The following is a 13,229-nucleotide window of genomic DNA, read 5'->3' on the forward strand; positions in this document are numbered from 1 at the left end:
GCAACACAAGCACTTAAAGGAAAAATTGCCAGAACCGATCAGAAACCACCAGTCAGCAAAGAGACCAACAGCTGCATTTAACTGAGTAAAGAAATAAACCAGGGAGGGGAGGAGAGAGAGAAAGAAAAAAGATTGAAAACAAACAGTAACAGCTACAAACAGGTCTCAGAAAGAGAGAGCAGCAGAAAAGAAGGGGCAGGAGAGAGAGAAGAGGAAATGGGTGCATTAATAAAAACCAGCCAAACTGGAGTTCAGTAACTCTGAGTAAGATGTGCAAGGGGAAATCACCATGAAGTCAGTAATCAAACAGCTCAGACTGCTACGAAACGATATGTACATCCAAAGTCCAGGCGGCATTACTCAACAGCATTGAAAATAAAAGGGGGAGAAGGGGGGAAGGAGGTGGGTGGGGACAACAAGTCAAATCACATTTCGTAGTGTTAATGTGAGATGGCAGATGGATTTTTTTTCTTTCTTATTTAATTTTGGTTGTTTGTAATTGTAAGAAAAAAAAATCGAAAAAGAAAAAAAAAAGAAAAAGAAAAAAAGCTTCTTCTCTAGCGCTTTCGTTTCACTTACCGCCAACTCGTACCATCGCCAGCATTGTGTATAGTTACCATGGAAAGAGTGAGTCAAGTGAAGGGCCCTAAACGCTAAACCATCGAAAAGGGAAATAAAAAAACAAAACAAAAAAAAGCAAAATATGCAGACATCTTACTCAAAAAACGGCGGCTTTTGTTGTTGTTGTTGTTTAAATATTTGCACTTTTTTGGTTTTTACTTGTTTGGGTTTTTTTTTTATTTTCTTTTTTTTTTTAAAGAAAGAAGGAGAGAGGGAAGACGCCAGTTAGCCTTCAACACAGTGGAACACCAAACTGGTCAACACCAGGCATGCCCCATATACTGCCCATGTTGGCCAGGCAACATTAACTCTTCACTCCCCTGCGGTGAGAGCTAGAAAGTTTTAATGCTTAGCTCTCACCCAGCCAACTCTTGACCCTGGGCAGGTCAAGAAATCAACAGTGTGCGTAGCACAGCCCAGTCGGGGCTTCTGACCCAAGATTCCACCCTCCCCTCCCCACCATGGGCATCATCTCACACTTGCATGGAGGAGAACTGGCCTCAGAGGAAAGAGAGGATACTGGCTGGCCCCCTGCTTTCTGTTTTGGACACAGAGTTAGAAGTCGGACAGTACTCTTTCAGTTAGTTTCGTTCAGGCCTGGTAACAGGAAATCGGAGCCTCGCAAACTGAAGCAAAGGAAAAATCAAGACAGCAGAAGGGCAAAAATTTGGAGTGAGTGGGGGAAAAAAAATTAATAAAAGAAGAAAGAAAAGGAAAAAAAAATTACCCAAAACAACAATAAAAAAATATTCCGTTAAGGGCTGTAAACTTTTATACGTTTCAGCGTGGGGAGGTGAAGGACACAGACACAAACACACACGCACACACGAGACTGGGATCCAAATGTGAAATAAGTGAGGCAAGACATAAAAAGAAATCAAAATAATAAATATAAAGAAGAAATTGAATTACTGAAGACATGCACCTCGATTTTACGGCCCTCTACCACGGTGCCGTGTAATTTCTCCCTGGCCCTGTCTGCATCAGCACTATTCTCGAAAGTTACGAACCCGAATCCCTGCATGCAGCGGGAGAAGGGGGGAAAACATGCACATCGTTATATATTGAAATACTGATCTCTAGGTAAATAGAGAAAAAATATCACAGTATGAAATCGACATCAGCACAACTCAGCAATAACCTCCTAGAGTCACATTGTTGGTTCATGCATGTTTCGTAAATGAAAGAAATTAAATTTGATAACATAAAGGAACTGTAATCATAATAAGAATAATAAGAGTAATTAAAAAAAAAAAAAGAAAACATAAAAGCAATTGAGGCCAGACCAAAAAAGAAGTACAAAGTTACTCGAGACAATTTTTTGTTTTCTTTTGTTTGTTTGTCTAAACCCTGCTCCAACACAGGCAAAAGCTGGTCAAGCCCAAGCAGGGCTTCTCTCCCCGAGGTAATTAACACACGTGCTTTGCAGGACCCCCTTGCCCGCCCCAGACACGGTATGGGACATCCACACTGAGCAGCACTTCGTTCTCTCGAGAAACTGCTATGAGAATGAGTAGCGATCTGAGTTCACGCCTGGCACCAGGAATTCTGTGAAGCTTTGGGGCAAATCAAACACTGAACCTTGCTTTTCCCACCTGTAAAATGGAGATAATAATAATTACCTACCTTAGAAGGCTGTTCGAGAGGAAGGGCTGTTTGCAAAGCATCCCTTGTAAGCTCTTCAGGGCACAGCTCATGTCTATTCCTATGCCTGCAACTTCCCTAATAATGCACAAGGCCCCGAAAGCAAGCAGGGCTTCTAGGTGTCACCACCAATGAAACGTTACTTAACATGAAGATTTTCCTATGAACACTGTGTTGGACTTGAGTGCAAACCTACACATATAAATACTGATTAATCTGATGGTGCTGCTGACCCGCTGCTACCTTCCTGGCATCCCTATACCCATCTTACTTGGCTTTGTTCTGAGATGGCAACCTCTGCGCTGTGGATAGCAACAAATCTCTGCTAGTGAAGAGCATGAAGTGTGAGAAAAATGGATGTATCCTACTTGGAGCAACCACAAAGGCTGGAGGACTGCTAAAATGTCCCTTTAATTGGACAAATTTAGGTTTACCACATCCATGAAGGCACATGCAATGTACCTGTCCTGCATGTTCATGCTGCTGACAGCTCATGCACTTGCATAAAAGGGCAGAGAAAGAGATCATGCTTCTTTCCACAGAGATGAGTTCACTGGCATTAAAACAGAGCCAACATGACTAAGTGAATGAGGATTTTAACTAGTAAGAAATGGCATCTTACTACAGACAACTGATGAGACGTTCTTCATGCCACTACAGACAGCAGGGCCAAACAAAAAACTTTGTCGCTTTCTGCTTTTAGGTTATCTTAAGGAGTAACTGACTCCTGTGGCTTGGTAGAAAGCAAACACAGGTTTAATGTACAGAAGGTAATCTCTGCTGGCTCCAATACCCTGAGGAGCAGAAAAACAAAACTTGCATTTGATGCAACGGAAATCATTGATATCAACTGGAAAGCGAGGTGATGTGAGTGATCCAGAGCTATGCCTTGTCAGAGAAGTGGCATGCTAGCCTGCAGCCTACTCCATGCAGCAAAGGGTCAATGTGCAGGGACTAGACCCTAAAGAACAAATACCATCTCGAATTCTAAGCACAGTTGGCAACAAGACACAGGTAAGCCATCGTTCTTCAACTGCTTTTTACAGGTCTTTAAATTATTAATCTTCAAAAGCCCAGGCCGTTTGCACATGCTGGCCTTTGCAATCCACAGCTATGTTTCCAGCACAAAATGTTTGTAAAATACAAGGTTGCTGGGGGTGGGTTTTTTCTTTTTTTCTGTTTTATTTCCCCCCTGAACAGCAACAATAAAAGAACTTAGCCAAATACTGCAATGTTGAGACCAACTGGAGTCCTCCTTTGGGCTCCAACCCAATAGTCTAAAGCTTCAGATAATTTTGTGTCTCCTGCTATAAATAAAAAGCTCTATAAATAACAAACTGATGCCTTTTTCAAAACAGCATAATTTTTTTCTGTTTAAATGTATTAAAATTGGAGCTACAAGAGATATGGACTAATGAAACAGTCCAACTGAGCATAACTCTCAAATGTTGCAGGGAAGCTGGGCAGGGGGGCCATGGGAGGTGTAATAGCAAAAGTTGATTATGAAGGGACGGGGTATTGTGTCTGCTTCAAAGAACCCCTACAGAGAAAGGCAAGACAGAAATAGAGCAACACCTTTCCCTCTGGTTCTATATAATGGGGAAAAAAAATCATCTTTAAAAGGTTGGGGGAGGAGAGGTGGTAAAGACTGCAACAGGAATCTCTATTTCCCGGTCCCCTTTTTACATTAAAATTTCTGTTTGTTCTAGACAAGCCTGTGGAGACTGAGTGAAATTTATGTCTTCGGTGATGATGTGAACTGAAAGCTGGAGAGCAGAGGGAAGGCAATTTTTTAGACATTAATCTGTGCAGGCTAGAACCAAACTAAGACTATTTTAATTCACATTTGTTTGCAATTAGTGAATTCTATATGGGATTTTAAAAACTACATTATCATTAAATATATTTAAACTGATTAGGAATTTTCAGCATTTTTAATAAGTTAACTCAAGGTAAGGTGCAATCGGCATGCAGACTATATGAAGATAATTAACCATGTGAATTAAAACAGAATTAATCTGATTCTGAACAACATAACTAATTAACCACAATTTTTCTTTTATTGACAGATCAGTCCTTCGCTTGTGCAACTCTCTGAGAACCATTTAATGTCAGTGCTGAATTAATGCCTTACATGGCTGACTATGGCAGAATCAGTACTTGTGTCCCCTTGGTTTGTCTTCTTAATGCATCTCTTTACACGTTCAAATTTTCATTGGGAAAAAATAGGTGAGCCACACTTGACATTTTTGTTATTTCTAAATTTAGAAACTAGCAATTAGATACATGTATTTTTTAATGTGGGAGAGAAAAAAAGGACATACATATATTTTTAATTCCTTCTCGCAGATGACCTGCAAAGAACAGGGATTAATTTGTATTTAAATACATATACAACAAACAATTCTCAGTTTTCCCTCCCAAGGTTGTCTTGCCCTTGGGAAAAAACAAAAGAACGAGGTGGCAGATGTCGAATATTTACTAGCTTAGCTTTGTAGCAGGTACTGGTTTGCTCCATAGTAGTACGTATGGAGCCAGAGCAAGGGAAGATACAATCCTAGGTAAAAGAAGACTTAAGGTGTCTAAGATTTAGATTATAGAAATAGCCTGGGTTTAACAATGCTGTTATGGTTAACAAAGCTGACATTTTCAACAATTCCTCTCCACCTGTGACTTCCAGGAACTTCTCCCAAGCAGAAAGTCAGTTTAAGCTTCAATGTACCCAGCAAACACTAAATAACCCCAACAAACATTTTTAGGACTGGTAAGTAATTTGCAGTGCCAGACTAACCCCTTTTTACCCAAAGGTTTATTCAAAGGGCCTGAAGAGACCGAGTAACTGCCACCCTTTTAGTCTGGCCTCAGACTCTGCAATAAATAACAAGCAACATGATGAGCAGTGAAAAAAAAAATAATAATAAATGTATATATAGAGAGTATTTGAATGTTTCCATCTCTGAAGAATGAGAAAGAAAATTTACCATGTAACCGTAAAGGGAGAAATCAAAAGCAGACGGTTCTCCTGGGTGTGGCCAGAACACAGAAATTAAACAAAAAACAACAAAAAAAAAAGTAAAATAAAAAAATAAAGAAAATAAAACCAAAGGAAACTAAACAGAGCCCCGTGAAATCCATGCATTGTTAACCCTTCGTTTGTCAGAGTTTAGACCAGTCACCTCAGCAGCAGCGTCTTTGCCTTATACCACTGGAGCACAACAGCCAGCAACCAGCCTTGCTGTCATCTACTGCTGTGCTTGTTTTTAACCAGGTCTTTTCTTTTGTTTGGGTGTTTTGCTTTTGGTTGAGTTTTTTTTCATTCCCCCTCCCCCATTTATTTCCATAAATAAACAAGCTTTTCACAGCCTGAAAAAACAGCCAAGGAGACAGCATCTTAGGCTATCTGTTTCCAAGGCATCTGAAGAGAGTAGGAGGGTTTCACCTATAATCCACCGGAGATGAGCAGGACTGAATGCACCGACAGAAACATAGGACGGAATTCAGAAACACGTTGTTGACGTTACACAAATGCGCTTGATGTTGGTGAGGGGATCAGAGTAAACCAAACTGCCACCATTTCATCAGCTCTTCCAGCTCCTCCCTGTCTCCACACTGTACTTGAGAGTGTATTAAGGCACACACATGTAAAGCACCTGTCTGTGTACCTGTGCAATCTAGGGAATCAGAGGCAGGAATTAATCTGGCTAAAGAAAACATAAATAAATCTTTAAAAAACAACCCTGCCAGGCTATTTTTAAGCTGGATCATTTCCCCAGTCCAGCTTGCTATGCTCTTCCATTGCTGATTCTTCATGCAAAACTGTGGAAGAGGGCAGAGGCCAAGAACGAACAGGAAGAGCCTGTCCAGTACTGCTGCGCAGCAAGAATCTGGGGCTTCAGAGCAGCTCCAGCCAACTCAGGGCAGGGCTCTCAAGGCCCCATGTTGTCCCTGGTTGTGTGCTCCTGCCCTCGATCGATGGTGGATTGTACTGCGTGGTCTGTGAGTTCAAGTAGCTAAAGTGGCAGAAGGCAAGCTCATTTCTTTCTCTTTTTCCCTTCTGCATCATTTTTTTTGCAAATTTAGCACCCTGGATCCAACTCCCTACACAGTGAAACAAGCACTGCTGCCAATCAGCTTATACTATCAAGCCATCAACTTCAGCCTTAATTATTCAAGTTTAAACAAACCAGTTCAGTGTATGAACTAATTTAACTCATTAGTTTAGTATCACAGAGCTGAAGGCACGAAACTGTACTTCACTGAACTTGGATGAAGGGACATAGGTCACATCTTCATGCCACTGGCCTTATGAATGGACTTGGTGACCTGAGAAAGCAATGTTGGCCACTGGTACTGCATTTGTTATTAAGCCTCTTTGTGTTAATAACACTATTTGTATTTGTGGCTCAACCGAAGACATCTGAACAAAAATTATAGAAATGGAATTTAAATGAAAACAAAGACCTTTGATTTATTTTATGCAACGAGGGGTTGTATCTACTTCCCCGAGTGGAAACTAAGTCCAGAATAAAAGGAGCTCAACTCAAAACACTTAATCCATTCATAGAAAAAATAAATGCACATGCAAATGTATACAGCCTTGTATGCACAGTTATCAAAACCTAAATTAATATTCTTATATTAACCTACAGTTAAATGCAAACATAAAAAAAACCCATTTCCATACAGCTTTCTGCTGAAGTTTTCAGTTAGCATAGGTTTACTTGGAGAGCTCCACTCACCAATAGATTAAATTTCTTTGTCAAGACACAATGTAAGCTACTATACAACCAATTTTTTAATTAAATATTAAGCATTTCTAGACACTTCAGTCTTAAACAAGAACTTGGATGATCCGTGCCTCCCAAGTGGAAGGCAGTAAGGGACATAATCTTACACTATCCTGAAGCCACAAGCTTGCAATCTGCACTAGTATGAACTCTTAACATTTAAAAATCTATTAAAAAAATGCTCCCTCTTCAGCCAAGATTTTGCTGTGTGCTTACGCACTCTTGGTCTCTGAATGTCATCAAGGGCACATCTTGGAATGCCACACGGTACACAGCTGATGAGCAAAGAGCTTGGATTCCCTTCCCCTGCAGCTTTATGAATGCCACAGGGTACTTGTTACAGGGGCAGACTGAATTAATTCTGAAAATATGTCCACTTGTACGGTTCTGCACAACAGTACCAAAAATACACATCTAAAGGATGCATCTTCACTAACAAAAGGAGCAGGAATCCTCTGTCGACTTCCTCTGGAGGTGTTTTATTCATGGTTCAGTGAAGTGCACGGTGAACTGCAACCATGAGCAGAATGCTATTTAAAAGGCACTTTTGTGGGTCAGAACTAGAAATGCAATGGTAAACAGGATAAATGAAACAAACAGCTAGTTTCCCAGAAGCATGCAAAAACCTGAAACGCATCAAGGGAAGACTGATGTCGTTCTATTAAACAAGAATAAAACAAAATTAAATTCAAGGGATGTTTAAAGTTTATATCTTGTTTCTCATACGTAGCAAAGCAATATCAGTGTGGAGTCTACTGGGGCCCATATAAACCTACTAAACAGATTGAATCTGGGCAGAAATCAAGCTAGGAAACAAGAACTTGGTTTGAGAGGAGAATAAGCAAAACTAATTAACTATCTTTCTGCTGTGATAGAGAAAGTAAACAAATAAGACTTCCTAAGGCAAGTGCAAGAACCTGAGGTGCAAGGTGGCTGTGATGGACAAACACTGTTCTCTCTTTGGTGACCAAACTTCCTAAAAGAAGAGATTCTAAAGATGCATTCAGTTGATATAGTTCTTCGCAGGCTGATGAAGAACTGCCTGGTCATCTCAGGTGGATTCAAAAGGAAGAATGCAACTCGCACACTTCCTCCAGTCCCCTCCTACCGACCAGCACTGGAGCAATCCCAGCAGAAATCTCCTGCCACAGCTTGGCAGGGACAAAGCGCTGCTCAACCCCATCGTACACTGGGTGGGGGCAAACCCAGGCAGTTTGGGATTTACCACTGTACCTTTAAAATATTTACAAAACATATACACAAAACTCTATAACCCTTAGGAACCCGGGGAAGGGAAGGGAGCATTGAGAACACAGCACAAGGCAGGCAGCAGGAGCATCTGCTTTCGGATTCCCAAGAGAGAGGAGGAGGAGAAGAGAGAGAGAGGTTTCATATCATTAGATTAGAATGGAAACCACAGGGCAGGAAAATGCATTCAGATTTCTTTTTCCTAAGGTGGAGGAAGAACCCCAGAGTCAGTGAGTGGCCTCCAGAAAGATCCATTTCCTTTGCTTCACCATCAGATCACCAAACTGCTGTTTTTCCATTATTATGTGAATACCAGGTGCTTCGTGCAGCTACACCCCGCTCAAACACTGGGGCCTCCCATTTTCATGCTAAGCAGGAATAACCTTGCATTCTTTTTAAAACAGGAATTAGAGGGGTAGAGAAGGATGCAAAGACACCAAAAAAATTACTCTTTGGGCGTTTTCTCATTCTGTTCAGATTCTGCCCCATCCCTTGTACAGGCTATCAGTTTTGCAACTGCTTTTTGATATAAGGTGACCAAAAAAACCAGTAGAAAACCACATGGTCAAAGACTGGAAGAACATCTCTTCCAATCGGTTTATTTCTTCATGTATTCATTAAGAGTTTAGGATAAAATTAATCAAGGAACTCTTCAGCAATAGTTTTTGTTTTAACTGAAAACCAGAAGCCTTGGGCTTTAACAACTGCACAACAAGGTACTTTGTCATAAATCAAATCTTCACAGAAAGCCTCCAACGTTAGTGTTGCCTAGAAAGGAAAGGGCAGCCGTGGGTGTTTAATATAGGGCTGTATGGATCGGAGAGAGAGAGTGAATTTCACGTGTGGAGAATAAAACATCATTCGGGAAAGCACAGGCAGTGGGGGATGAAGGACAGAGCTCACCACTTTGCCAGGCCAGTTATTTTTGTTCCTCCTTCTGCAATTACATCCAAACAAGTAGGGATTTGATAGAGGCCAGAGGCTATTCCCAAAGCCAAACAGAAATGACTAAAATCAAGACTAATTCACAGATAGCTCTGGCCTATAAATATCAGAAGAACAGCAGAGAGCAGTGTAAATATTTACAAACTCGGCATAGCTGATTGTTTTGGTAAAGCATATAGATTTTTATCCACATAGGGAAGGAAAACTCTTTAACTAAGCCATACAGATATTTACTCCTTCTGACTGTCTTCTCAAAAAACAAACCAAAACAAAAACATGGTACTAAGTACAAACAAAGGATGGGGAAAGGGCTAAAGCTCATTTATTTTGTATACAGATGAATTGCTTTCTGGTTTCCAGCTAATACAGAGACTGAAGAATTTCAGAATGCATCTTGGGCAACATGGTGGAAATTCGCAGAGGGTTCTGAACATGAGCATACCCCAGAATATATGTTGAAGCAAAGAGGCCACTTGAAGACTGTGAACCTCAAATCCAAGCGAAAGGCATAGACTCTAAACCAAAACTGCTTAGCTGAATTGCAACTTCAAAATCTCTTGTGTGCATGCACACATGTGCACACACGTGTGTGGGGGGAGGAGGAAAATTTTGTTTTAATTGAAAATGGGAATCTTAGCATTGATTAAGTCAAGCAGAGTATAGACATGCACTGTGCAAGCTTCCCCCATAGAGCTTTGGCAATGCACCTTGCTCCTGACCTGCAAAACTCCCTGCTATTCCAGTGCTGAACCTCCTGGGCAGAGAGAGAATCACATCAATTTGTCATTGTGGTGATACTGGTTAAGTGAGTAGAACCAATTGCCAATTAGGACAAAGATCACTGACTCTCTCTGCAGCTGACCTGAGCAACATTTGAAATCTCCAGGTAAATAAATTACCATTAACCCTCAACAAAACTTCCCTCTTAATATATCTGTAAGATGAAAATAGTGTGAATGCAAATTCAGTGAGGAGAGATCCACATGGGGCAGGGCAAATGTAATGAAGATGCTTACATTAAGCATCAAATATCTCAAACATGAAAGGTTAGTATCTCAGAAGTGCTGAGTAAATCTGCAAAATAGAGTAAATAAAATCCTTTCACCTATGAGATGATAGTTTTTTTCTACAGAAGTACTTCAATGAATAAAAATGTGGTTGGGGAGATAGGTAGGTTAGGCTTTGTTCTTAGAGCCTCCCATCACATAAAGTTCTTTTACCTTACTGCCTTCCCCACAGGGCACTCACTGCAAATTGGTATGAAACACTCAAGTGACTGACTCCCTGTTTGTTTAAAATGCTGGGGGAACCTGATCCCACATTACAGATGGGAGTATCTAGGAGCATTGGTACATGCTGCCCAGAAATGACCACGCTCAGAGTCTGGAGTGAGAGGGAACAGGAGACAGTCCCAAAAATAACTTTTCCCTTCCCCCATCACACTAATTCCTGCTGATCTCTACAGAGTATATTCTCTAGGCAATGAACTGCCTTTTACTCTGCAATCAAAACAAGAGAAGCGGGTACAGAAACAGGACTTACCTTCGAGCCACGCTCATTAAAGATTATCTCTACATCAAGGATTTTGCCGAATTGCTGCGGAGAGACAAGGAGGGGGGAGAAAAAAAAAAAGATTTATTTTTGGCAACCTGTTTTTCTACCTTTTGGGAGTTGGCTTAATGCAAGAAAATAGGTGAGAATATTCCTGTTTCTAGCATAGAGGCAAAGGCATAAAATCCCAGTGATGTGACCCGATTCTCTTGGGTTAGGGCATGTAGATCCTCTTGGTCACAGACTCTAGGTTTTCTCACAAAAGTCTAAAGGAAGAAAAACAATCTCCAAAAGAGTTTTAGGGATTTGTAGCAGCTTCTCTTTTCCACCTTTTAATCTAAACAATTCTTTCTTCCCTCATTCTACTATTTCATCTAAGACATGGTTATACAATTTCATCTCAGACATATAACAACATTTCTCAGATGTAATTCAGCATTTTATCTTCCTCCAGAAGTGGCTATCACAAAAAGAAAGTTAACAGTGATGTTGTTTTCCCTGGCGTGAACAGTGACATAAGACTCATGACCTCAAGGATCTCAAACTCTGAATTCTCCTTTCCTTCCCTAAATTTCAAGCCTTCAGAAGAATTGATGGCAGATTCAGAAACCACAAAAATGGCCAGTCCCCAAGAGTTTGTTTTTCAGACAAAGATCATTCAACATTAACTTGTCACATACAACAGGCTGTCAATAATCTATACAAGTTTATCATGTATGACAGAATTCTCATCTCTGGCTCCACCTGGAGATCCTGAGGGGAGCAGGGCCGTGCTACTCTACATTGTTTCAACAACCCATCCCAAAGAGCTCTCTACTTGTACTCTATACTAGTATCATTCTGATTCTACTTAGCATAGAACAAAAATGGGCAACAAGAGCTACAAGCTGGAAAGATTTACCACCCTCTGTGGAACCATATATGGATCACATCCTTCACCCTGGAACATATTCATGGCCAGATTCACACCAGTAACCTACAGGTAAAAGCATCACCACTTCAACAGAACCCTCACAATGCTCTAGGTGTCAATGCCTTATTTCCAAACTGGGGTCCCTGCTGTCCAGAAACACAGATCCAAGATCTCATTTTCAGGAGCATATCTATGGAGCAGTCTTCTTTCCAGAATGTATTTTGCACTTGGCCAAATGCATTTTTTTCCTACTCCATCATTTACAAAAGCTTCCATCAACATGGTTTTCATCTCACTGCTTGCATTAGACTTAAAGGTGGTAGGCAAAGGAAGGCAGGGTCAACGAGAAGAGAATAAATGGTTTTGTAGTTCAGAAAAACAATGAATACAGCCTCTGGGCACCTGGACATTCCACTTTGCTGCAGTGCTCTTAATATTTGTCAGGGTTTTTTTAATTAGCATTTCCATTTGGAGTCAAATGGGCATAAAGCTCATTTTGTGAGTGCCCTGCTTCAAGGACTTGTGGCCAAATTGCTAACATGGAACATTTACAACAGTAAGTCATGATGGCTGAGGAGAAGTTCTGAATATGTAAAGCAATAAGAAGCTATTAATTTCCTTCAACATGTATTCCACAACTGTTTTTAAGCAAACAAAATGCTTCCAACAATTTTAGCTATCGTTTCTGTCTGCTTCCATTCTTAAAAAGGAGATAGTTGTATTCTTTTACAAATGTTGCTTCACAGATGTTGTTTTTACTGTTCTATTGTTTAAAGACAATACTTGATCTTCTATTCATCCCAAGAACAATTCAATTCACATTATGCAAAGTTCAAATAATGCTAACGTAAACACGCATCTTCCTTGAAACCTCAACATCTCAACAGCTTAGGCTTGATCCATGCTAGATCCTCTTTTGACCACTGCTGTGCCAATCAAGAGCTAAAACATATTTTCTATTCCTATCCCCACACTTGGTGTGGGCTTGTCTACAAAGCAGATTAGCCGTTGATTGCTTTTTGTTGTCTTTGTTGCATATGGCTTGGGCACTGCCATGAAAGAAATCAGTCATGATTGCTTTCTTGGTAGACTATTTCAGTGTCCTTACACGACAGGGGTTGAACCAATTTAACAGCCCGCTGCTGCTGAAGGGCTGTCCCTGCTCCCTTGTCCTTCCTTGTCTGGTCTCACCAAGCTTCCTAAAGCTGGCTCCAGTTTTCATTCTCACCTATAGGTAAACTGATACAGCTCACCGATCTGAAAAAAAAAAATAGCCCAATAAAAGGAATATTTACACAGTTTTTGATGATTTACTGCTACAAAGTGGCTCAAAGAGTCAGGAGAGCATTAGGGCTCTGAGAAGGAAAAAGGAGTAGAAAGCAGGACACTCTTCCCAAAGAGCAGGATCTGTCCCTGCCAGATCAGCTCAGCTGCTCAGCTTTGCCACACATGCTGAAACAGCCGAGCTCTTAATAAATGCAAATGCCAAAATTATTTTCAGAACCTTCAAAGCCATCAAA

The 13,229-nt window shown here is 40.7% G+C and overlaps 1 protein-coding gene across 5 annotated transcripts in view; it reads right to left on the bottom strand.

Annotated features, from left to right (window-relative positions):
* The window catches only part of RBFOX2 (RNA binding fox-1 homolog 2), a 176,427-nt gene that overhangs the window by 27,448 nt on the left and 135,750 nt on the right, over window positions 1–13,229 (bottom strand). For all 5 annotated transcript variants that reach the window (XM_062011942.1, XM_062011952.1, XM_062011933.1 and 2 more), the window contains 2 exons: window positions 10,788–10,841; window positions 1,547–1,639 (listed from right to left, as the gene is read on the bottom strand). In XM_062011942.1, coding sequence (XP_061867926.1) covers window positions 1,547–1,639; window positions 10,788–10,841 — 147 coding nt within the window. The remainder of the gene's footprint in view (window positions 1–1,546; window positions 1,640–10,787; window positions 10,842–13,229) is intronic.

Source organism: Colius striatus, chromosome 1 (assembly GCF_028858725.1).
Source record: "Colius striatus isolate bColStr4 chromosome 1, bColStr4.1.hap1, whole genome shotgun sequence".
In the NCBI taxonomy this organism is placed as follows: domain Eukaryota; kingdom Metazoa; phylum Chordata; class Aves; order Coliiformes; family Coliidae; genus Colius; species Colius striatus.